The 26,535-nt window shown below is 46.9% G+C and overlaps 1 protein-coding gene across 5 annotated transcripts; it reads right to left on the bottom strand.

Moving 5' to 3' along the window:
• Window positions 1-239: 239 nt before the first annotated feature.
• On the bottom strand, window positions 240-26,481 carry TAF5L (TATA-box binding protein associated factor 5 like). Of its 5 annotated transcripts, XM_068547644.1 has the most exons (6): window positions 26,384-26,481; window positions 16,846-16,990; window positions 13,906-14,010; window positions 6,442-7,166; window positions 3,132-3,213; window positions 2,116-2,190 (listed from the first exon to the last, which is right to left on the bottom strand). In XM_068547644.1, exons 2-5 carry the CDS (start codon window positions 16,985-16,987, stop codon window positions 3,148-3,150), a joined length of 1,038 nt encoding a protein of 345 aa, XP_068403745.1. In that variant the 5' UTR covers window positions 16,988-16,990; window positions 26,384-26,481; the 3' UTR covers window positions 2,116-2,190; window positions 3,132-3,147. The 5 variants fall into 5 exon arrangements, with proteins under 5 accessions (XP_068403747.1, XP_068403745.1, XP_068403746.1 ...); XM_068547646.1 differs by lacking the exon at window positions 3,132-3,213 and having other exon boundaries at window positions 240-2,190; XM_068547645.1 differs by lacking the exon at window positions 2,116-2,190 and having other exon boundaries at window positions 2,213-5,194.
• Between the last annotated feature and the right edge of the window lie 54 nt (window positions 26,482-26,535).

The following is a 26,535-nucleotide window of genomic DNA, read 5'->3' as shown; positions in this document are numbered from 1 at the left end:
TGTCTCTGGCGAGCAACTGGCAAGTTTGGATGTATAAAAAGTATTGTATGCTACCAATAATCCACGTGAATGCCAAGAGGAATGATTTGAAACAAGCTGGACAGAATACAAGACACGGGAGAGCAGCTCCCCGGGGAGTCCGGGCTATGTAACTGGCTGCCACTCTGCAGAAAGCTGAGCTGTGTCCCCAGAACAGCCCACACCCCCGCCTGTCCTCAGTTTAAAAGAGATGCCAACGCTTTTTGTTTTTTGAAACTAAATACATTTTAATAGAAAACAAAATACAAAATAACTCTTTTCAGAAAACAGAAATATTTAATCCTTTTTCCACAAATTAGAAGTTGCTTTATCCTCAGAGCGTAGTTTTCGACGTGTGTGTTCGTACTTAAGATTTGTTTCACAGACTGTTCATTAAACTGCTATTGCAAAGCAGGAGGTGGGAGGGACGATCTCAGGGGGAAAAGACGCTGGAAAAGCCACACCTCGGAATCATTTGGAAATTCAACATTTTCTAATTCTACCTTTTGACTTCTCACTTCCAATTATTTTCATTTCTTTACCACAATCTGTCCTTTCAGTGGAGAGAACTGTTAATAGAAGTGCAGCCACGAAAAGAATCTATCCCACCATCACTGCAAGAGCCCAAGACTTTCTCAATCAAAGCCACCCACCCACTTCTAGAAACATGTCAGCCGGAGTGATCAATCTGTCACCCAGAAATTTTCCCTTTCTCCCAATACACTGTACGACCAGATTCTCTGAATTCCCTGAACCTCAAAATTCCAAGTATCACAGCCAGTGCCAGGAGTAAAACCTGAAAGATGAGAGCAGAGAAGGCCCCCTCTGCCAGTGCTAGGTTTCCTCTTCTCATTAATAATAATAATTATAATTATAATAACAATAATAAAAAAATCCTGGTTCTCTGTAATCACGAAAAAGGAAAGACATTTGCCAGGATGACCCTGCCCCCTTTCCTAGTTCCCGCCCCCGAATTCTACCCAGATAGAGTCCCTTCCACCCAGTGACCCTAGAGCACTGCTCCCGGGGAGGGCGCCCAGCAAACCTCCTCTGGCCAAGTGCAGCCCCGGCGAGGTGAGGGCACCATGGCTGCAGAGACAGGAAGGGGCCGGCACGAGGACACAGCGGGATCTCCATGATTCTTGATCTCACGTTCGTTCCCCATCACTGCCCTTCCTTCCCCGTCCTTCCACACTTGGGGGCTGAGCGAAGGGTGGCGGGCTCGGGATGTCCGCGGGACGAGGGGGCACGAGGGGGGGATGCGGGGGGACGCGGGGAGTCCTTCACAGTCAGTCAGTGATTCCATCCGTCTGTCCTAAGACCTGCCGTCTGGAGCCCTTCGCACGCCCCAGTCCGTTACATCAGAGATAAAAATCAATGTTCCTGATTTTCTTGCGTGATTCCGGTCACCAGCAGGAGGTTGCAGGCCATGAACTGCACGCTCAGTACGTTGCTCGTCTGGCCGGTGTAGACGCCCACGAGCTCGCTGGACGAGCCGTCGGCGGGCGCGCTGCAGTGCGCGCTCCTGATGTCCCAGACGCGCACCGAGTTGTCCATGGAGGCCGACGCGAGCAGGCTGCTGTCCGGGCTGAAGGTGAGGCTGGTGACGCTGTCCGTGTGGCCCCGAAGCTCTTTGTAGAGCGTCCCGGACGCCAAGTCCCACAGCTTCAGCCGCTGGTCCTCGCCCGCCGACGCCAAGTACTTACCGTTGGGGGAAAAGGCCAGAGAGAGCACAGGGCCGCGGTGGCCCGTGAAGAGCCTCACCGAGTTCCCCTGCTGGGTGCTCCACAGCCGGACCGTCTTGTCGGTCGAGCCCGTGGCTAAGTAGTTGGAATTGGGGTGGAACTTGACGCAGTCCACATCCGCCAGGTGCCCGGCGTAGATGCGCAGCGGGTGCGTCCGATCAAACGACCACAGCCTGGCCGTGCGGTCGTGGGACCCGCTGGCGAAGTACAGGCTGTGCGGGCTGATGTCCAGGTCCCACACGGGGTAGGCGTGGCCCCGGTACAGCACGGTGTTGGTGAAGCTGCCGAGGTCCCAGTACCTGATGGACATGTCCTCAGAGCAGGAGAGCAGCCCTGAGCTGTCCGCAAGGAACCTGGTGCTGTACACTGGCCCGCAGTGTCCCCGCAGGACCCTCATCTCCGTGCCTGCGTTATCGTCCTCGTCGTCCTGCGGGGACACACGCATGCGTGCACACACACACACACACACACACACACACAAAGAAAAGAGTGTTTAGTGGTCCGTCACGGAAAACAAACGTCTAGAAACAAACAGACCTGCTTGGGAAACAGCACCTACTCAGTAAATGACCCTGCTCTTTAGGGTGACTCCAGGAGAAGAACTCTTTAATTGCGTAACCGAATAAAATGTCTCCTACAACTTACAAACTGCCTTCCTTAAATTCACCTCGCAGCTAAGACTACAGCAAGGCTGTTAGTGCAGAGTGATGACTGTGGACCTTACTCTTAGGTTGAGGAGAACCGATTTCCAGAGCCGATCACTCGAAAAGATGTACTTTTGAACTTATGTTCTTAGGTGCTTTTATTCTACTGGCATGTCTTCGCCCGTCAGTCTCAGCTGCTTTGTAGGCCACGCTGCTCCCTGTCTCTAGTCCATTTAGAAAAATCCCCACGTGCCTGTTACTGCCACGCCTGGGGGCCAGTGATGGAGGCAGGCGTGGTTTCACTTCGAGATTTTTCTACAGAACCGCTGTGGGAGTTCAGCCAAAAATAAAACCTGGACATACCACAGAAATAACCGTAGGCCAGGAAGGTGCAGCCATCAGTAAATTATGCTCACGCCCTGTGACCAGGCATGAATGGCTGGTGTCCAAAAGGAAAGAACAGTTTTGAAACCGTGACTTTCTGGAGGGTCTCAAATATTTTCCCAAAGTAACAAACGAGGCGTGGATTCAGAATTGCTCTAAATAAAGCCAAGTGACTCATGTGAGTCTTGGAAATGAATCCCTACGTGTGGCAGAAAGACGACTCGTGGTGTGGGGGGAGAGCCCCTCTCCTCATCCTCTTCCCCACAAGCACACTGTGTTCAAAGCCACTCTCCGTTCATTCTCTCGTGGACAAGCTCCTTATAACTGCAGCCGTCCTCACCCTGGAATTCATAAAGTCAAGTGACCTCACTGGAAGAGCAGGGGGTAGGATGAAGCTTCTTGGACCAGCTTGCCTCGTGAGCCTTTGGACAGAAAAAGGGCATCCTTTTAATCTGAAAACTATTAAATTCAAAATAGAATGAATGCCTCCAATGTTTACATATTGGAGAAAAGTTAAGAGAAAATAAACACTGATGTTCATGAATATTCAAAATGGCTCTTCCAGATACTCAACATTACAAGCACAGGAGCGTTTGAGAGCTTAAGGTTCTACTGAGCGTTACCAAGAATATTAGTAATCTTCCTTTCCGAAGAGATTACAACAACACTTTAAAGTTACAAGAATGACTCACTGCTCTGCACCGGAGAGTTTGTGTAAGAGCTGCGGGGGCAAGAAACGACCCTGGGTGAGTTACACAGAGGGCCTCTGAAAGCTAGCGGCCGACCGGGGCGCACATGACTGTCTCTGAGGCTTAAGAGGTCTTCGCTTGGAGCAGGCAGTTATGGAAGTGGGTCTCCCCTCTGTGTGCTCACAGGCAGAGAGGAGGACACACCGGAGTCAAGCGGGACTTCCCAGGGGCCCGACCATTGTCCTGAGCCTGTGGAAAAGTGCCTGGTTGACTCTGCAAACCAAGAAATGGGGAAGCCAGAATGGGCCTGCTATCCCTATCAGCTCCCTGCCAGGACCGCAGCTTAAAATAGTCCAGCCGCATTTTTTTTCTGTGGCTCAACCCATCCCCATGAGGGCCTCAGCACAGTCGAGCTGAAGCCCTGAACAGGCAGTGGGTCACACGTGCCTGGCCTCACGGAGCCTCCCATGCTGACAGGACAGCACCCCAAATGCCCTGCCCCTGTCTGAACCCTCACAGTACATTCCACCCCAGATGCATCCCAAATAGGAATTTCTAATTTGTAAAGTACTTTCACGTAATAATAAACTATATTACGTACATGATAAGACATGCTTAAACTAGAAATTTTCAAAGAATAAGAAAAATAACAGATCTTCAAATACTATAGTCTGCTGACCCTGCTTTAGGCCACGGAGTCCCTCCGTCTGCTTCTGGACTAGGGCGTTCCAGGTGGCCCAGCTCACAGTGCGGTCATTCCTAGATCAGGGTACTTTGGGGTCTGAAAGTCAGCCCTGGGCTGTTCTCCAATTAGCTACCGATGGAGCTGAAAGAAATTAAATATGGCTGGGCTTGGGAGTGGGTAAGACTTGGAAGCAAGTGAGACACTGCTACCTGTGTGAGAGATGACAGCAGCCTCATCTAGGAGAGAAAAGGTGGCTGCTGGCTAGTGTGAATGGACGTGTGCTGTACGTGTAAACACACAACGGATTTCTAAGGCTTAGGACAAAAAGGGAGAATGTAACACACTTCATTAATATTTAAAAACTACTGCTTACGTGTAGAAATGACAATATTTTGGCCATACTGGATTGAAAATACATTACTGAAATTAATTTTGACTGCTTCTTTTTACTTTTGTAATGTGACTACTAGGACGATTTAAGTTACATATATGGCTCACATTATATTCCTACTGGCCAGGTCTAAATGACAGTTTTACACACAAATTACAGAACTGAGTATTACTGACAACACAGACTTTATTTTTCAAACCTAAAGATGACCAGATCGGGGGCAGAAATGACCAGACGTTAAATGAACTGAACACAGGTGCTGTACTGCTGGGCTGAGGGCAGGGCGGCTGGTGGTGATGAGGGTGGTCCTGTCCTGTCCACGTAACTGGAAAGAAGGGCAAGTCCTCCACTGGGGACCTGTGGTTTTGCCATGCTGTGCAAATATTAAAAACACACAGCTGCCAATCGACAAGCTACCTCCGTCCGGTGTGCAGCGAAGTGGGGGAGGGAGGGCAGGCCCGCTGCCCATTCCAAGGCTGCCGGTCCCGGGTGACGGGAGCGGCACTGCGGGCCCAGCAAACACGTTTCCGAGGCTAATCTAGGTTCTCTTCACGTGGAGACGACAGAAGCGGGAGGGCAGGGCTGTAAATCCAGTCGTATTGGGGATAATTTTATGCTTACACCGGAGCTTTTGGTTACTGTTTTTGATTTTTTTAAAAAAATGAGATATAATTCACATGTTACAAAATTTAGCGGTAGCCACGGTAGAATCTTATAAATTTTTATTTTAGGCTAATGTTCTTTCCATCTTTGCATCTATCTTTCTACCTTTGCAATCTTCCTTTATATTATTGTTTAATGCCTAGAATAATCCCCAAACTCAGTATCATCAAAGCTATTTAATAAGGTCGGTAGGAATAACTTTTTTAAGTAAAAAATTGAGAGTAAATGAGGGCAGTATCCCTCACTGTATGTGAAGAACCCCCAAGAAGCTAGAGCTGTCTCCAAGGAAGAGAAACTTGTGCACTGAAAAATATTCTGGAGGGCACTACAGAATTCTAGAAATCAAAGTTTGTGCATTGGAATTTAGACTCTTTACTCATCATAACAAACTTCTCTAATTATATTGTCTTAACTGCAAGAAGCAAAGACTCGAAGGCCATACTAACTGGAAGGTGACTAAGAAAACAGGAATAGGTAGAAATAGGGCTTAATCTGTACACCCAACATTCTTGATACCCTCTCATCAGTAACTGGAAATTAACTTGAGTGATTTTTTTTTTTTTTACTCATTAACTTTTCAACCTGGTGCAAAGGTTTTCCATCCAAAGTAACTTGAGGCCGAGCTACCTGAATTTCAGTGGTGATACGACAGAGCTATCCTACTCACAACTTCCGTGGCGCCACTCTCAGGGAAGGTGAACTCTGTGAAGTTCAATTTCTATCTCCCTTTGCCCACGCTTTTTCTGAGGCAGTGGTTCTCGGTGACCTGAAACTCAGGCCACTGGGCCTGCCCTTTTCAACTGCCACCCGCAAACAAAGCGAACCAGCTCACTACACCGACTGCTGGACGAAACGGGGGCACCCTGGGTGAAGCCAGAGGACCTGTACTGCCCTCGAAAGGCCGAGAGCAGCCAGGGTGGGTGAGGGTGGAGAGAAACCAGTGTCCTCGTTTACTGCCGATGGGACTGGGAGACGGCAATATCACACTTTAAAACGCAGACCCTCTGACCCAGTGATCCTACGTCTCATTGCTTATTGTCTCCGCCAAGGCTGGGCATTAGCAGGGAGTCACTGGCTACAGGTTACGAGGCATGAGTCTGGCGTTAGCTATACGATGCGGGAAATAAGGAAGTGCGTTTGCCGTAAGATCTGTCATGTTTGGTAGGAATATTCCAAGCTGATTAGTTAGACAGATGCAGGGAAGAAAGACCGACATTCCTACCTCCTTCTCCAGGATATCACAAGCCAAGTGGATGCGGGACACGTCTACTCGATGGGGCTCGGATTTTAACTTCTTGGAACGCAGACTCCACAGTTTTATACAGGAGTTGTCAAAGCCAGCGGCGAGCAGCTTGCTGTCCGGGGAGACCTCCGCCGTGTTCAGCAGCTGCTCCGTGTTGTAGAAGGCGTAGAAGCAGATGGTGGTGAGAGAGGGGGGGCCGTCCTTGACACGCTTAATGCTCTCCTGCAGGACCTCCAGCGCGGCCTCGTTCTGCAGGATGGGCGCGGGCACGTCGGCAGGCTCCAGGCCGCCGCCCTCGCCCCGGGAGGGGCCGCCGCTGGCGTAGAGCTGGTAGTCCGTCCTCTTGGCGGGCTGCACGTCCAGGTGGATGTGCCAGGTGAGGACTCTGCACAGCGCGGTGTTATTGTCACTCTGGAGGTAGCGGAGAAGGTAGTTGTAGCTGTCTTCCTGCAGGCGGACCACGTACTTGTTGTCCAGGAAGGCCCGCAGCCGGAAGTTAGACAGGATGTCCTGGATGGTCTGGGTGGTCTGCAGCTGCTCGATGACGTCCTTCTGGCTGGCATTCTGCAGGAACATTCCATGGAAGCGGCTGTAAAAGCTTTCCACTGTGCTCTTGGGACTGTTCTGGACCAGGTTGAGGTGGAGGTAGACAAAGAGAGGGTAGAGGAGAGGCATCACTTCGTGGCTGTGCTGGGATTCAGAATCTGTAATGAAAGAGAAGCAGGGCCTTTACAGTCAGCAGAGTCTCCTGGGGAGCCCGCCATCACATGGCCTCTTCTGGCCAGGACCCTACTTTCTGAGGCTATGGATGGAGGTATAAGCCCAACACAGAATTCTGGACACTCAAAGTCCAAGCCGGGACCGAGGAAGAAAGAGCACGGACCCTGAAGGCCGGGACACCCGGCCCGAAGTCAGCCGCAAACCCGGAATTCGACGCCCAGAGGTTAAGCGATGTGCCTGTTCTCACATGCATTCAGTAGCTCGTACCTGAGTCTTCAAGGCTTAGTATTTGCCCCAGCACATCAGTGCTGCTCCAGCTGGGACCTGAGACCTTGGAGAGACCTCAGATGCATTCTCGGGACACTTGAGTTCTTCACAGAAACTTTAACTTGATAATTTAAAAAACAGTGAACACAGGTAAATTCAGAATTCTCTGGATGGCCTTTAGCAAGTAAGTACTAACATACAGTTTCAGTGCTCTGTTTTGTTCTGTGATTCCTTTTGGCCCCATCCCCCGCAGTAACCTCAAGTTCTTATTTTAGTGGGTTCAATAACATGTCTAGCTGCCCTGGCTGGCGTGTCTCAACGCCAACATGACATCGTTCATCTGTAATTGTCCCACATCTGTCAGTGTACTCATTTTGATTTTGTTGGTTAAAAAGTACAACTTCTCTTTTGCAGTGATAATTTACAAGTGGAACACTTTCATGTCAAGACTAAATCATTTACTAATCTGAGACTTTAACACCATGGAAGTACATGACAAAGAATGTTCAAAAAAGTGTACAGCTTTGTCACGGCCAATGAGAAAAGCACAGAAGTGTGTGTGGCACCTAAGTGAGGGAGGGCAGAGAGAGCTGTGATGGAGCGAAGGTTCCACAGCCATCTGGACGGAGTGGCCAGCGAGTGGTCAGCGAGCAGGGCCATCGCAGGCACCAGCACCTCAGGGAAGCTGAGTGACACCAGCCCTAGGCCCGTTAGAGTAGCGAGTTATGACTGGCAAAATCCATCTGTTACTTTCACTTGCTGTTCATTTGAAGTTTATTTTTGTGGTTTTGCTTGTACTTCATATGTAAATGAGTTTAGCTTTTATACAAAATAAAGTACGCATAAAGGTTTCACGTGTAATGTCTGTACATACCTAAGTAATTAATATAAAAATGTTTTAAGTCAGCTCTTAGCACTTCTGCTAGCTTTTTCTTTCTTTCTTTTTTTTTTTTTCCTGAAAAGGAATTCACACGTGGCTCAAGATTCAGGAACACTGCGTTAGGGAATCTTATCTCCCTAACTGGAAGGGAGATGATCCCTGCAGGCTATCTCTGCTTGATGCTCTATTTCACCTCATCACAGGTGAATTAATTGCAAAGTAGGTGCATTTGAGGATCAACGTGCCCCCACTCAGATGCATTCTTAGAAGATGGACTTCAATTGCAGTGATCCCGCTGAGCTGAAGTTCGGGCTCCTGCCTCTGTACCAACAGGCACAGGGAGCTCTGGTGCTGGCTGTGGTGAGTGACCCTGAATGCTGAGGGGAAACTGGACTATGCCCCACAGGGAGCTGAGGACAGTGTGTCTGGGACACAGGAGGTCACTTAGGGCGTCTCTTAGTATTACCGTCCCCGAGGTTAAGGTGAGTGGAAACACGCAACAGTCCAATCCAGGCAGGACTGGCAGTGGCCCAGGCCCTTCAGGAACGAAGGTCTGCATCATCCCACCAGGGAAAGAACCAGGACCAGCTGAGGCGACAACTGAAGGCAAAGGGAATACAGAATAGGCGGCAGAGGAAGGTAAAGACCAGCTATGACCACGTGACCAGTGACAGAACCCAGGACTGTCCCTGTCACGAGTATTCCTCCTTATTTTGTTATGAACATGTTTGTGTGTGTGTATATCTATACATAAGCAAGTATCTTTGTTTTCTTTCCTTTCTTATCCCCTTACCATGGAACATAAGTTATACTGACTTTGTATCATAGTATTTATTCTTTTTTTTTTGGCCGTGCCGTGTAGCATGTGGGATTTTAGTTCCCCGACCAGTGATCGAACCCCGGCCCCCTGCAGTGGAAACGTGGAATCCTAACCACTGGACCACCAGGGAATTTCCTATATCATAGGGTTTAAGTATTGTTAACTTTACGTCACAGTATTTAAATTATGGGATCTCAAGGAGAAGAGTAAACATCACCTGTGGACTTTGCTTCCTCTTCTGAGAAAGGCATTAGGGCATTTTTGGTTGTACTTGGGATAGCTGTACCATGTTAAGTAGAATTATGACCTTGTTAATCACCTTTATTTGCAGGTTAATTATGGTTTAAGGAGATGGGTAAGGGTGCCATCACAAGTCCATAGGCGGTGGACTTGTGACGGTTAATTTTATGTGTCAACTTGGCTGGGCCACAGTGCCCAGAAACTTGTTCACACATTATTCTAGATATTTCTGTGAAGGCATTTTTTTAGATGAGATGAACATTTAAATCAGTAGACTAAGTACAGTGGATTACCCTCCACATGTGGGTGGGCCTCGTCTAATGAGTTGAAGGCCTTAGGAGAACAAAGACTGACCTCCCTTGCGGGGAGAAGGAATCGGCCAGCAGGCGGCCTCTGGACATGAACTGCAGCTCTCCTGGGTCCCAGCCTGCGGGTCTGCCCCACAGATTTTGGACTCGTCAGTCTCCACAATCACGTGAGCCAATTCCTTAAGATAAATCTCTCTATACATACACATTTTGTTGGTTCTGTTTCTCTGGAGAACCCTAATACAGATTTCAGTATTTCTTTAAATACTGTAATTCTTTAGAAGACCTCTGGAATATTTCTTTCCCAAAATACTAATTAAAACAAACAAAAAGATTCAACTCTTACCAATTAGACTTCCAATATATTCTATTGGGATGAAGGGCTGTTTTCAACTCCTTACAATCTTAGTTTCAGGCTTATTTTCGAAAACGAGAGGCATTTTAATTTACTAAGTTCAGGATTAAAAAAAACTAGCCATCTAGAAATAGGGATGCAGTACTTTAAAACTTACTGAAATTCACCGTTGTTTCAGCTCATAGTTTCAAAGCTGCTTAATTGTTCTTTCTTGTCTGAAGAGAACAGTATATTAGAAATAAAAGTTCCAATCAACATATTCTATATGTGGAACAAGGTGAGACTAACATTAAGTCTTAACTCAATTTTAATCTTGTTCCCTTGAAATCATAACATACACCTTATATTTTACTGAAAGGACACTAAGTTAAACAAACACTGAGCTTGTTGGTCCTCATTCCCCGGCCCTTCTCCGCAGGGCTGGGCCCACCGACCGCACACCGTCCTTAGCTCTGAAACAGCACCAGCTGGCCTGCCCCTTCATGTCCCTGCCTGGGGGCTCCTCTTCCTCACTTTGAGGAACTAACACTGCACGTGTGCCTCCCACGAGCCGGGCACTTACACCCACATTGTGTCTAGGAGCCACAGCTGTCCCCAGATTCAGATCCAGAGGGACCGACCCCATAGTCTGTGCTCTTCCCACTACACGTCCTGTAGGAAAGGCCCTGGAGCAACAGGCGAGCTCACGGGAGCTCGCAGCCCCACAGCTTCCGGAGGAGAAATACTGGAGGGAGCTACAGCCTTAGAAACTCTTACCTTCCTCTATTATCTCCTGTGAGAGTTACCACCTCCTAGACTTTACTTTGTACCTCCCCGGGGCTGATGCTGAGTTCTGTATCACAGTCTGTATCTTCTGTGTTATGCAGCAGGATGCTATCATCATAACAACGTAAAAAATAAAACCTGACTTATTTCTGTTCAATATACCCCGCCCCCCCACCCCCCGCAAAGAGCCTGAGGCATACTCAGCTCTTCTCCCTCCTTTACTCCTTAGCCCTGGAGATCCTACCCTGACAATGTAACTATGAACTGAAGACCCCACTTTCGGCATCCACAGCCCTGTCTCACTCCTCAGGGACCACAGTGGACTCAGGCTGGCCTCCCATCACCCCTCTCACCAACACTCTCATCCACTGCTTCCACACCCACATTCACGCCCGGGCTTGTCTCCATCACGCAGGATGAGGGTCACACTTCTACCCCTGTGGTCAGATCTTGCCTCCATTTTGTCTGTCTCTATCTCCAATCTGAAAGCTCATTTTCTTTTTCCTTTTCTTTTCTTTTTTCTTTAAAAAAAAAATTTTTTTTTTATTGGAGTATAGTTAACTTACCATGTTGTGTTAGTTTCTGCTGTACAGCAAAGTGAGTCAGCTATACACATACATCTATCCGCTCTTTTTTAGATTCTTTTCCCATATAGGTCATTACAGAGTACTGAGTAGAGTTCACTGTGCTGTACAGTAGGTCCTTATTAGTTACCTATTTTGCATGTAGTAGTGTGTATATGTCAATCCCAATCTCCCAATTTATCCCTCCCCGAAAGCCCACTTTCAACAAAGCTGGTTCCTTCGCTGTTCCTGAAAAAATAATAATCACCGTCTCTGCCCCTTTGGTCATGCCTTTGCATGTAGGCCGGATCCTCCTACTCTGGCACAGGTGCCCGACATGCAAGTGCTAATGTCGACCCTACCCGCCTCAGGAAGGCCGCCTCTGACCACCCCACGCCAGCCCCTCCCTTCACTCCAAATGCAGCTCCCACGAACACCCAGCGACTGGCTCCGTCTTGGCCTATGAAAACACTCCCCCAGTCACATCTCATGCAAAACTGTGACTTTTAGCCCCCTTATGTTAGGGTTAACTTTCAGTTCAGATTAATGACTACATGGTATACTTCATCTTGGTGCTCAGGAAATAACTATTCATTTGATTTGGTTGACTGCTCTTCAGAGCCCTGAACGTGGAGAAAAATGTTCCAGGAAAAGCAGTCTGTGAGGAAAGACACGTATACTCACCCCCTCAAAATAACCTGTGACCAAGGATTAAAGAATTAAATTACAGACAAGGTAACAGACAGCCTTCTCAGTTCTTAAACAAGACGAGAAATTGCGTAGGAGAAGGCTGATGGAGACTATTACAGTGACAGATTCGGAGCTTCCGCGCTGCCTGGCTCCCTCATCAGAGGGCGGGCCCCCATCAATACACTCTCCTGCAATACCTAGCCCAGGACAGTCAGAGCCTCACGTAGGTACAGGCTGAATGAATGAAAGAGACGGGCCAAAAGACGCCAGGCACTTCTTTCTAAACCAGCTTCCTCACCGCTAGATTGATGAGACAAGTCTCTCAGGGAGAAATCATAACCGTATTTAAAAAACCGAGTCAAATAACTTTCTAAAAACTGATTTTAAAAAATTTAAAAATTGCTTAAAGCCTCAAAAACCAATGCCAGTAATGAAAAATAACTTGATTATCTCCAAGTTCTTGCTTACTTCTGAATGAAATCCTTCTTATAAATCCAATTTTTCTTTTTTTATCTCTAGTGGACATGGAAAGCAGCTGACCACTGTTCTGAGACATTTAACATTTATATGATATGAGGATCTTCATGGAGTTTCTTTCCAGTTTAAACATAATAGACTCTTTTTATTAGACCCTTAATCTTCACAATTTTTTCATTTTTGTAACAATTTAACAGAATGAATCCCATCACACAACAACTGTGAGACTGATAAGATGACCCTCTTTAGGGTTTTATTTTATAATCTTTATTTCCTGTAACATTTTGGTCATTTTGCCCAACTACAGAATACAGGAAATGTGGATTCTTTCCTTTAAACTACTAACCATTATAAGGGTGAAGTAAAATTAGGACAACTCTAAGTGTGCAAAATTAGGTATATTATTTTGGTTTATATATTGATCACTTACTGTGCCTCTTTACCATTAAAAATTATTAACCTGAAGGTTTTTCAAATAAGGAAAAAAAAATAAAACAACTTCAAAGTATTTTAACTATAACTTTCTACTAACCAATACATGCTAATTACTCTCCATCCTTTGAGGACAGAGAAAGTTTTGTATTTCTTGTACCTCAAGGTGTTTTGTATAAAGTACTCAACAAAAGACTTTGATTAATAACCAGAATCAACAAGGTCCCTCTTATTGTAATCATCTTTTCAACATTAAAATTATAATCAGTCGTCTTAGGACTAGATGAAATCACTTGGTTTTGCCTTTGAATAGCCTTCTTCACTTCACATATGAGGAACTAAAGGCCCCAGAAAGGCTATATGACTACATTTTTTAGAGTGATTAATTTAAAGAGTCATACAGTGAATGAGAAAAACTCATCAGAACTCATATCTACTGATTCAGTGTGTCTGTGGCTATCACAGCACCCACAAACTGGTCTAAATTACAACTTCTAATTTTGTCGTGGTGCTGATTCATGAGGATTACTGTCTTGCATTTTTGGAAATAAGGGGAAAAGACCATTTTGAGATGTACTGTATCACTGGTAGTGATGTCAACGTCCATTTCACACCTGCTGCATTTAAGGAGGTTTCCCTACACGGCTGACTGAGCTTCTACTTATTCAACACAAGTCACAGTCACTGTGTTGAAGGCCACGGACAAAACAGTGAGTAACGCACCCAGAGCCCTGCCCTTGCACACTTTAATCTCCTGATTTGACTCTCTTGGGGGTTCCAATAGACCATAAGTGTGAATGCAAGGCCTGCGTTCAACCACCTTTGAATCCCTGGTGCCTAACACCAGAGCTGGAACATAGATGGTTCTGAGGGAAATTCGCAGCGCCCTTTTTTAACAAGAGAAGGGGGTCATGCGGAGTACTTACCGGTGAGGAAATTCCGCAGCCGTCCGAACTGCACTTCATATTGCTGGGGCTCTGCCTGGCAAGGGGCCGCAGACACTATGTTGGCACAACCAGATTCTGATTGGACTAAGGAGGAAAAGATACATAAGATGGGGACGGCAAAGACAATCGCCAGCCCAAAACGTGGCAGGATGGATGGAAGGAGGCGCAGCAGTAGCACCTGACATCTCAGCCCATTTTCAAAGTACGTTGGGGCTTCTGGTTAAATATGACCGACATGTCTACCCCACCCCCTCCTGACACCCAGGGACGTGACAGCAGAGGCACGAAAGGTATAAAGCACAGGGTACACGAGCTGGACGAGAGAGGAGAGGCGCACAGGCTCACGAGAGACTCCTCTGGACACATCTGACCCCAGGACCTGACACTGTGCCATCGTGTGCCTTGGGATGGGTCCGTCTTCGACCCCCCTGCTGGGCATTCAGTGGGCCCTTTCAATCTGGAAATTCACGTCTTGCAGTTCTGAGAAATTTTCTTGAATCATTTTGTTGCTTTCTCTCCTGTGTTCTCTTTCTGGGACGCCTACAATTTCGAGGTAAGTCTCCTGAACTGATCCTTTAATGTCTCCCAGATTCCACTTTTTGTCTTTCTGCTCTACTTTCTGGGAGGCTTCCTCAACTTTCAACCCTTCTAATGATTTTTCAGTTTCACTGTCATGTATTTATCTGAATGTTTTCTTCTCTTAAAATAGCAGTCTCTTCTTGTTTCAAGGCTATCAATGATGGTATTTTTGAAGTTTTTTTCTCTCTGCTGTTTGCTTCCTTCAAGTTGCTTCTCACTGTTTCCTTACATTTTTCATATGAAGCAGATGAGTTTCTTCCAGGATCTGACAGTCCCTAGTTATCTGAAAGCGAGGCACCACAGAGCTGATGAGAACCCTGGGCGTGCGCTTATCACCCAAGAGGACCTGGATGGGCAATTTCCCGCTGGCGATGTCCTCAGGTCCATTCTGTTGGGCAGGGCAGATTCACCAGGGGCGAGGCTTTTAATCACCTTCCTGGACAGCAGGTGCCTGGGTGCCAGTGTTCTCGGCAGCGAGAGGAGGAAGAAGGCTGGAGTCTCAATACTCAGGTTGTAAACATGCGCTTCAGCGCCATTCTGTGAGTTCATGCTTTCTAACAGGAAAAGCAAATCCTCCTACCCTTTCTGCTGGGGGTCGGGTGGGGGACCTCACAGCGGGGGAGAGGCGGCGGGGGACTGAGGAGCCATCTTCAACAACAATCGGGACGAACACTGACGCACGTGAGAAGGAGGAAGCAGGAATGTAGTTAATGCAGCAGGGCCGAGGAGCCACGACGGAGAACGTCGAGAGACGGGGAGACAGACGGGAAGAGAGTCAGCGTCCCCTCCGAGAACCCGGAGACACGCTGAAGGCTGCACGCGCACGAACAGGCCCCCCTCCTGCTGCCCCGCCGTGAGGGAACCGTCTCGAGTCCCACAGTCACAAGTCCTCACGGGCGTCCTCCCCTTGCCATTCCGATGACCACCCTTTAGCGCAGGCTGTCCTCACCTCTCACTGGATCACACTGCGGCCTTCTGACTAGCTCCCCTGGTGCCAATCCGGGCCCTCCCCCGTCAACACAGCCACCACAGCCATCCTCCTAAGATCCACATTTGATAACTTGACACCCACTTCCAGCTTGCCCCCCGATAAGCTCCTAATGGTTCTTTGGAAACGCAGCTCATTCCTTCTACGATTTACTGACCACTGACTATACGCTGGGAACCAGGAGACCTTCTGGAAGCCCTTCTTGACCTGCCGGCCCACCTGAGAGCACCATCTTCTGTGTTCCTACGGAGGCTGAGCTCCCCTCACAGGACTCACTATGTCACGCCCGCCCACACGCGCTTGTCTGCCTGCCTCACCTCCTGACTGTAACAGAGCTCCTCAGGAGCCAGGATCAAGTCTTAGCTCTCTCGAGAACTTCTCAGCACCTGGCCACCAGCAGACCTTCACCACCATCTGCTGAACGCAGATGTAAGTATTCAGATTACTCAATCAACAGAAAAACCTAGGACAAAATCTTACAATAATCGCATTTTAAAAGCTTCTCGCTTTTCCTGGTGGTTTTCCAGGAACACTGACTCTCCTAATATACCATCGTATCTAAAAGAAGACAACAGAGAACACAAATTTAATAGTGCTTGCCCTATTGCCTATCAGCAACAGCACAGGTTCCAATGAACACAGGGCAGCAGGAGCTTATCAAAGGCCGTGACGGCGAGTTTAGAAGGAATTACTCTGGTCCTGTACACTGGCCATCCTACTAGAAACATTAAGGCTTTCATGAATCGATTCCAAGTTCATCGCCTGGCCCTGTCCTTGTCAGGGGAACCCAGCAGAGTCTGAAGGCAAGGGAGAGTGAGTGGGCCTGACACTGAAGGGAAGGAGGCTTCCCCTGAGGAGCCGGGCTGAGCTGGAGAAGGCACTGCAACCTTAAGCTTCCTACACCCGGCTCATAACCACCCTGAAAGCATGGCAGGAAACCACCCTTAAAGACACTCATAACCACCCTGAAAGCATGGCAGGAAAAATTTCTCCAAAGTTTTTCTAAAAAAGAATCCAAATCCAATTTCAAAACAAACAGCAAAAGCAAAAAGAAATGTTAAAAGTCTCAGGAACACGTATATGATGCCAACGTTTCCACCCACTGATCCCAAAGGACTCATCCACCTGGAGAACCTGCCTTCCATGGGTGAGGCCCAGGTGAGAGGGGAGGGGACACGTGCAAGAGGGGGACAGAGACCCTGGCCCTAGTTCACGGAAGGAGAAAGTCGCACACGACATCAGGTACAGTTCAAAGCCCCCGGGATCCTGCGGGAGGACGTGTTGGGCGGGGGGTTTTCAGAGAGGCACCTGGGCTGGACGCTGCCTCCGGAACGGGGGTGGGTGGGTGGTACCTGCGAGGCTGGTGGCCATCTCCTCGGCGCTCTGCGACAGCCGCAGGCCTTGCTTCAGCGGGCCGTCCGCGTCCCCGTACTGCCGGCGTTTGAGGTAGCAGGACACGGCCATCTGGATCTGCTCGGTGCGCACCCGTTTCATGACCTGCGGGGGAACCATAGGGACAGCCGGACGTCACGCGCGGGTAGAGGCCACGTGGCCAGTCTCCTGGCTGACTTGAGAGCCTTAAGACCAACCTCACCCTCTCTTCCACTTTATGTATTGTCCCAGTGACAACACCGCCAACTCCAATGATGGAAAACGGGAATAGCCTAGATAACAAAGCCCCACAGGACTTCCCTGGCGGTCCAGTGTTAACACTCCGCGCTTCCACTGTAGGGGGCGCGGGGTCGATCACTGGCTGGGGAACTAAGATCCCACACGCCTACGTGTTGCAAGGTGCGGTCCAAAAAAAAAAAAAACAGCTCCACAGATCCCCGGCAAACTCCATTTAGGGCCATGATTTCAATCCACCCCGAGGAATTCCAGGGCCCCGTGTTCCCGGCTGCTCCTCGCTCAGGCAGAGGGGTCAGGGAGCAGGGAGCCAGCCAGAAAGCAGGCAGGAGGCAGCACGAAATCAGAGCCCTGAGACATTCAGAAACCAGGTAAAGAGATGTTAGAAAGTGAGAAGTTAATAACGGGGAAAGGGAGAGCTATGATTTTCTTAGCAGTCAGGAAAAGGCTGCTGGCGCTGAGTCAAGGACTTGACCAGTGTGTCTTCATGTCAATCATACTGTTTACCTCTTTCACTCTTTATTTGTATCGTCAGGTACAGAAAAGCATCAAAATTGTAAGAGGGTATGTGTATGTGTTAGAAAATGTCTCATGGATTCTTATACGGAAGGAAACGCACTCAACAGGGGTAAATAACTTCTGATAATTCAAGCTAAGTTGGGGGTTCCCCCTCCAAAAGGACTATTTTCCTTGACTGCTAAATTTATTATCAAGAATGACAGGAACCCCGATACTGCCATGGGCCTCAAACACTCCTGTGCCTGGAGTAAAGAATACTGCAGTCCAGATGACCAGTGACAGCTGAATGAATTTTCTAGGTTCACTTCTGAGATGTAAAAAATATTTTCTTCTTCAGGATCAAAATATCGTGTCCGTTTTGGAATGCATGCAACATTATCCATACACATGTGATGGTCCCCACCAGGGTAACTTTCTCTAAATCAAGGACTTCTAATTTTTTGTGTATGGAAGATGTGTTTTTGATAATTTACTTGGATGTGTTTAAATTTTCAGTTTCAATTACATGCACTGGTCTTCTCCTTTGTGATTTCCTCCATTCGTTTTTAAGATTTAAAATTCCCCCCATTCCAAAAACCTGTTATTTATTTTTTCTTTAAATATTAAAGAAAGTTTATCTGTATCTAATATTTATCCATTGCAATTTCTTTCAGTGTACAATATGTGGTGAATAACCAAACAACTATTTTACCCAGATACTGCAGCAAACAAGTTGTTCCAAAATCATCTGCAAATAAATAATCCTTCCAAACTGATTAATGGTAACTCTTTTAAAACACAATCTGAAGATCGACTTTTCAATTGCCTAAAAGTCATACAACAGAGCAAACAGTGAAGGTTGGAGACATGCACACACAAAAACACATATATTTATATACAAATATAAAATGTTAAGACATCATGAATATATTATTTTAAACCAGGTGTAAAGAATGATTACATTATCTATGCATTTCATTTCTGGATTACCAAAGACAGTATCAAATATTTGTTAGAAAGGAGGGGCACTGGGTCTGAAAGGATTGAGATTCAGTGATACAATGAAACATAGTAATAAATTTCCTCATACTGAACCACCTTTCACTATGGAATTTGCCCCACTTGGTTATGGTGTGTTAGTCTTTCACTGTATGACAACTCAGATTTTTTTTTTTTAAATTTTTGGCTGCGTTGGGTTTTCATTGCTGCACGCGGGCTTTCTCTAGTTGCAGCGAGCGGGGGTTATTCTTCGTTGAGGCAGGCGGGCTTTTCATTGCGGTGGCTTCTCTTGTTGCGGAGCATGGGCTCTAGGCACACGGGCTTCAGTAGTTGTGGCACGTGGGCTCAGTAGTTGTGGCTCGCGGGCTCTAGGGCGCAGGCTCAGTAGTTGTGGCTCGCAGGCTCTAGAGCGCAGGCTCAGTAGTTGTGGCACGTGGGCTTAGCTGCTCCGCGGCATGTGGGATCTTCCCGGACCAGGGCTCGAACCCGTGTCCCCTGCATTGGCAGGTGGATTCTTAGCCACTGCACCACCAGAGAAGTCCCCAGATTATTTTTTAATTAAGATTTTTTTTCTATTGCTCATACAAGAATTCTGAGACTTTGAGGGTGGGAATCACTGCTCTAAGTATTCATCTGTCCATTGATGAAGACAGATAATTGTTTCTTTGTGGTTACTAATAAGCATTCCTGTATCAGTTTGACTATTTCAGTGATTCTCTATGGTTTTCTAACCTGGTTACACATAAGAATCTCCTGCGAGTGTGTGTATAAATTATTTCAGCCTTGGAGATTCTGATTCAATGTTACATTTAGAGAAAAAACATTTAAGTACACACAGAGACTGGGAGAGTACTTACTTACCCTTTGCCAGTCTGGACCCAAGTCAGAAGCAGTCAATCCACCAGGCTCCACTCCCCGCCCGCCCACCCCCGGCCCCGCCACCACACGACCCTACGCCGCTTGCTGAAGATGCTTTCAATCTAACTTCAAGCGTTCTTAGTCTCCAAACTCTTCCAAAGCAGCCAGATGCCTTGTATTTTGGCCGGGACTAAAACTTTTCCAGATTTCCTACTGCCCATCTCTTGTTGCCACGGGAGTGCAAGCTTGTATCAATGTGTGTCCCTTAGTGTTTCAGATAAGATGGGAATAAGAGGTCACCTCTCTAACAGGAAAAAAAAATGTGCACAGGAAAAGACATGGGAAAACTGACACAGCAGACCCTGCAATGACAAGTGTCCCCAAGGCGGGACAATGTATATGCATGTCTGAAGAGGAGGGGAAAAGAGAGAGCGAACAGAAAGCAGTGAGAATGAACAATAGTAAAAAACTGGCCATATTGAGGATTACTAGAAACTAGCTGGTAAATACTGATTCTAATGAATTTGCCCAAATTAGCTGTCTGGAACAGCAGTTTCTGGCTCCAAACCACCATGTATGACAAGGACCTTCCCTGAGGGTGGGCTGTGAGCCAACTTCAGGGCCAAGAGTCTGAGGGGCAGGAATGCCGGCATTAGTCTCTTTTACAGCCACACTCAACTGAAATACCAGAGACATTATCCAACTGACTGCCCTGGACTTGATTCCAGGGCACACATATTTCAAGTGAAATAAATAATAAATTAAAAGAGTTCTGCAGAGAAATCAGTCCCCCTCTCTTGACTGATTTCCACAGTACTAATACCCATAAATGGACACATGAATGGGGAAAAAAAAAAAAAAAAAACCTCCTTAAAAACAGACCTGTCTTTTGAGAGACTCGGACATGAGACTAACACTGCAATTCCAAGTTACCTGTTTATCTTTTCCCATAATTATAAAATCTTTTAAATTTAAATTGAGTTTCAATCTAATTACATCTTTGTTAAAAATTTCAGGTTTTCCCTTAATTTTCAATTGACATAAAATATTTTATCTTTAAAGTTAAAAATAGATGATCACACACCTTTCTACTCATGTCACATTATTAGTATTTCTGGAAATTAACATGAGGATTCCGACACAATATGTATCTATTTCTCATGCATTAATAGTTGCCTACTGTTTAATACTTTACCAAAGTTGCTACGGAAAATCAGGACATGATAACCTTCCGGCCTTAAAGTAACAACTGTGCAGGAAGAACCACTCTCTTAATACTCTCTGCTGCAGCCTAACCCCACCCATTTATGTTCAAATGTGTATGGTTGGTGGAGGGGTGCTCAGAGAGACACCCCCAGCCCAGCACTTCATGGGCTAAGCGCTACCCAATTCCATGAGATGCCAGTAGAGTACTATATGAACAGTGTGTCTCCCCCTGCCCCTCAGATATAAGGTGGCAGCTTTGAGGATGAATGAGTTCAAAACAAATCCAGGCAAACTCACCACCGCTATCCTCAAATCAGTTCCCCAACTGAGTATACTGACAGTAGCTAGGTGTTTCTGTTGTTGTTGTTTTTTAATAGTGTATTTTTTCCAATTACAAATTTATGCTTAAAAACAGATAAAAATTATTTTGTATTTTTTCTTAACTGAGAGGTCATGTAAAGTGCCTACTAGGTGCTCATATATCAGTTCTCTTCTCTTTCCTTGCAGTATTCTAAGTGCTTGTAAAATCCATCAAAAGGTCATTCTAAGTAGCACCTACAAACCTAATAAGCTTTTGCGTTAATCACTGTGATAAAATGCTTGTGAAAATAAAAATCGTAGCTGAAAAATAAATGAACTCGGTTTCAGTCATCATGATATAATTTTTAAATTAGGTGGGCCTTTCATATTCAGGCTTTGCTCAGACACAGACTTAACATGAGTACACTTGAACTAAAACCTGTGCTCTTTCCCATGGTGTCCTAAGAAGTAAATGGCACATGAACAAGGCTCACAGCTGGGGGCTCAGGATGCAATGTAGAATCTGGGGGTTTAGTTTGGGGAGGAGGGCTGGGGGTGGAGCAGAAATCATACAGCCAGGCAGAGGCCACTAGAACTTGATTAACATCAGCTGGGACCTCCATAAAGTCCCAGAAGTCTTTTCTTGTCAACTACTTCCTTTCCCTGCAGCTTCCTACCTGTAGCCACCCCCAAATCTGCTCCAGTCTCCTTACTCAGCCAGCCGACCCTGCTTCCTATGCCAGCGGGCTATTTACTAAGACTTGAGATTCCTCAACTCTTGTCAAATCTAAGTCACTTTTCCCCACTATCTTACATGGTTTCTAGGTTGCTGAACACGCCGCCTCACCTGCAAGCGGGTCTCTGGCTCCCCTCTTCCATCCTTCACATTCCCTACTGACACAAGACTCGCGCCGTCTCTAGTCAGATCACCTTCCTGAGCTCAAGTCTAAAAGACTTCTCTACCTGGACGCTGCAAACATCTGAAATTCGATGTGCTCAGATTCTCTTCCTTCCATACTTCTTCCTTCTCCTAGTTTTCGCAGCCAGCTTAATGGTGCCACCATCCACCAACAGAGAAAACCACAACAAAAACCACAAACAAAACCAACCAATCAAATGAAAACTAGTCACCTTAAGATGCTTTTCTCTATCTCCCTCCCCCTCACTTCTAAATGGCCATCAACTCTTTATTCTGAACAGGACTCTCTTGGAGCCATTGTGCTACCATATCCTCACTGCTGCGACTGGACAGCACAAATCACTTCTCACCTGGACTATTCCAATGTCCTCCTACTACTCTAGGCCAACCTCAAAAACCCTTTTGAATGCAGCCAGACAAAAAGACTGACTATGCTACTCCCATGCTTAAAATCATCCTCTGCATCCCATGCAGACTGCCCACTCCTGCCATCACCGTTCTTTAGTTCCCCCCAGATGGAGTTCCCTAGAACAGGGCTTTTATCTTTGAAATTCACATTAAAAATAAAGTGAGTGTCGTCTAGCTTCTGCTTGGAATTCTTGACAGTTTACTTTAGGCACATGATTTCTCTGGATTCTTATGAACCAAGAAAGCCACAAATATCTGATTCTTACTTCAAAACTATTTTAGTGCTCAGAAAAATTATTTCTATACAAAACCCTGTTAACATGGAAGAGCACGGCACTTACAGAACAGCTACCTACATGTACCGTGTCATAAAGAACACCTTTCACGTGTGCTCCATTTACAACCACTGCAGACAGAAGAAACAGGATGCTGTGCTCTCAGAATACGGGGGATATGGTTTCCTATGTTTATCATTCTCCCGGAAATGGAATTCAAGTGCAGCAAGTGAGGTTTTGGAGATGCTTTAATGACACTGGATCCTTTGTGTGTGTGTGTCTCACAGAGCAGAGGGGTCACTTTTTATTCTAGAGTAGTGCTGCCCATAGGACTTCCTGCAATGACGGAAATGTTCTAGGTCTGCACTGTTCAGTGTGGTAGCCACCAGCCACAAAGGGCTGTCTAGCAATTAAAATGTGGCTAACACAGCTGAAGAATTGAATTTTTAATTTTCATTAAGTTAAATGTAAGCAACCACACATGGCCCGTGCTTTCTGTATTGGACAACACAGTTCCAGAGCATGGCATTACTTTGTGAAGCTAAAGCAGCAGCGCCTTGACTTAAAAATGGCAATGCACAAAGTCTTGCAAAACACTTCTGATTCCTAAATTGCCAAATCTCCAGAAATTAGTATTTTGTTAGTAAAAATGGAGCTACCTTTTTATTACCGTCAAACACTGTAAGGTTACTAAGATACATATACATTTACATACATCTTAACAGAAAGATATCTTATTTGACTGCTAAACAAAGATTTATAAATGGGAGTTTTCTATAGTGTTTTCTAAAACTTGCCAGTACACAACATTCTTGAAACCTTCTTAAAGTTAAAAAATGAGACGGGAAAAAGGAATTTTGTTTCAGTAGACAAACAGAGCAGCAGTTACTTTCTGTAAAACGTTCACATAAAAGGCAAGCTCGAACCTAAGACAACTTTACCCCTGCAATGAGAAAATTAAAAATGAAAAATTTTTGGTTAACTTAAACTAGAAAAAAAACCTTTACGACTGTAGATCAATTAGTCAAATGTCTACTTATAATCTTTAATTTATTAACTTCCATGTATTTAAAAATATATAAGGCAACACATTAATTCATGAAACAATTTTACGCCAACTATTCGCTTACATCTTCAACATCAGCGTCTCTGTGGTCACTTAACCCACTCTGAATCATCAAATTCCATTTTCCAGAACACACACCACCTTCGCACCTACCAAATCATCTATGATACAGCACTTGATGCTCTCGCTGGAAATCTCAACGCAAGCCATCAATACCCATTCAGGTGGGCAGAACTTTTTAAACTTATCACTTACTGTTGATACATTGGTTGTATAAATATCCCAAACTAGCACTGACTGAGATTGTTTCAGTCCAATATGTATTTCCCAAATGGCATCTTGTTGTTGGAAAGAGTAATTACAGTGCCTGTAATAGGAGAGACTTAAACATGTGGTACCACCCTCTTTTCAGAGGGATACTTTGGGGGGAATCCTGCCTTGTAGTCAGGCATATACAGTACATCCTTGAAGATGCTTTTTAAGAGAGAAGGTTGCCTGGAATGATCTGGTTTCTTCATGCCTTCTCAAAGTGCTCTTTAGGCTTCCAGATTTGGATTAAAATGCCTGCCTCTGCTAAGCAGTCATTTACCTTTTGGAGTCACAGGCAGACACAAAACTGCCAGGACAAGTGGCTGGGCCTTCCCTACTTTTAATCCCACACCACTACAGGCACAATCTTTCCAAACAGCTAATCTGATGCCGTCTGTGCTCAGCTTAAAAACTTTCTCCTTCCTTCACCAGTGTGGAGGATAAAAAAATCCAGTCTCCACTGTGTCACCTTGAGGTTACTCTTATCTGCCTTTGTTTACAAAACAGGTGGGTACCACAAGGCCTTCTCACCTTAGGGGCTTTGGTCAAGGCTCCTCCATTAACTGTAGGAACACCCCAAATGGCACTCCTAGCTGGTTTAGCTAACTCCCACTCATGCTTCACAGCCCAGCTTGGCCACTTCTTCCTCCCCAAAGCTTCCTTGAGCCTGATTCCTTCCACCCACCAAACCCAGGAACAAACCTCTATCACAGGAATCACCATACTATTTGTTTCCTACACTGCCACTACCAATACCTAGCACTTACTGAGTGTACATCACAGGTAAGATACTATTTTAAGTGCTTTACGTAGATTATCTCATTTATGCCTCCCGAGAACCCTATAAGCTAGGGAACATTCTTCAGATAAGAAAGCTGAGGCTCAAAGAAGTCAGACAGGTGCCCAAGGGTCCACAGTGCCACCTGGCTGCATGGTCTGAGCTCTTACCCTTTCCGGTGTCTTGCGGCTCAAAGGCTTCTCTTGGGAAACACAGCAGTGAAAGCTTACCAAATGCTTGTTGAGAGAGTGATCACAACAGTTACTACCTGAGAAGCTGTCTGTCACATGGAGAGGCCAGAAACGGCTTCTAGCACTGTCCGCTGGGTAATGCTGGTTTAACAGAGCGCCCCTGGGGCTCCCTTCCAGCTAAAACGAATCATCAAATAAACAAAACAAACAAACAAACAACAACCCTTTCTCCAGAGATGTCCTTCATAGGTATTATGAAGGACGTCTGTTTGCGGAAGTAAAACCAAAAAACCAGTGACTGAATAGTTAAGAGGGGCCTTTATCTAGTTCCACAGTGATAGAACCAAACAAATTTCACAGATTCAGAGGGAGAAGCAACAAAACTATTCCAAAACACACGAATCTGCTTTACTGTTGATGACACAAAACAAACCAAAAAAATGGTCAAGGCAAGCCCACTTTTTGGTTTGCCAATTTAACACTGATTTCTAAGGCAGGAATGATTTATAATTGACAAAAATCAAAATTACATTTAACGCAACAAATGTAGCCCTACGAGGAACCTATAAAGTATTCTCTGCCAAGAAAAGAAATTGTAATAGCTGATAACTAGTACTTACAGAACACTTCCCATTTGTCAGGCATTTTCACATTCATTAATCCTTTTCTGGGTATCCTTTAAAAGGTCCAGTTTAAGTTATCAGTCATTACCCCATTTTACAGAAGAGGAAACGAAGGCTCCGAGAGGTTACAGATAGTTACATGGTTTCGACCTGAGGCCGATGTAGTCACCGAGCCCCCTCCGCTGCATGAAGCTTCTCCGAGTGTAAAGCTAGGGCCCCAAACTCCTCTTCCTACTCCCACCCTCAAGCAGAGCTGGGACCCAGACCGGGGCAGCCACCGTGTCCGCCCTACCCCGCAGCGTTAGGTCACCTAAGAGTAGACGGCCCCCGCCCGCGCGCCCCTCCCAGCGCAGCCCCGATTCCTGCTAGCCGGGTCTCCCTTCCTAGACCTCCACCTGCAAGGTCAGAGATCAGCGCTTGCAGCCTGCCGCCGCGGGGCACGGGCCCAGGGCGCTCTCACCACTGTCGGGAGGGCAGCACTTCCGCTGAGCCTCCGAGGACACCCGGTCCCTCACCCTCGGCTCCCCGCCCACGTCGCGCCCGGGCGCTCAGGGCCTCGGGGCTCCGCGGCGCGCACCCCGTACGCGGCTGTCAGGGGCGCGGCCGCCTCGCGGGCGCCGTTGCAGGTGGGCATCACCGCGCTCGCCCGCGTCCTCCCCGCCACCATGCGCCAAGTTTCATCCCGACTTCGGCCCACAGACACTTCCCTCTCCCGTAAATGAAGGAGAGGCCGGGCCCGCGCTCCGGGCCTCCAGGCGGTGCCGCCCGCTCGCCCCGCCCCCACCGCCCAGGCCGCGCTGCCGCCCGCGCCCTCGGCCCGCCGCCTGCACTCACTGAACATCCCAGGCGGCTCCCGCTCCCCCCGCCGCCGCCGGGGTCGCCCCGCGTCCGCCTCCGTCGTCTCCGCGGCAGGCTCGCGCTCCGCGGCCGGCTCAGCCGGGCCCCCGCGCCCCGTGCCCCGCCGCCCCCGCGGCGGCTCTGGGCTG

The sequence above is a fragment of the Eschrichtius robustus genome, chromosome 7 (assembly GCF_028021215.1).
Source record: "Eschrichtius robustus isolate mEscRob2 chromosome 7, mEscRob2.pri, whole genome shotgun sequence".
Classification (NCBI taxonomy): Eukaryota; Metazoa; Chordata; class Mammalia; order Artiodactyla; family Eschrichtiidae; genus Eschrichtius; species Eschrichtius robustus.
The sequence above is the reverse complement of the archived record's forward strand: the minus strand, read 5'-3'. Positions and strand labels throughout refer to the sequence as shown.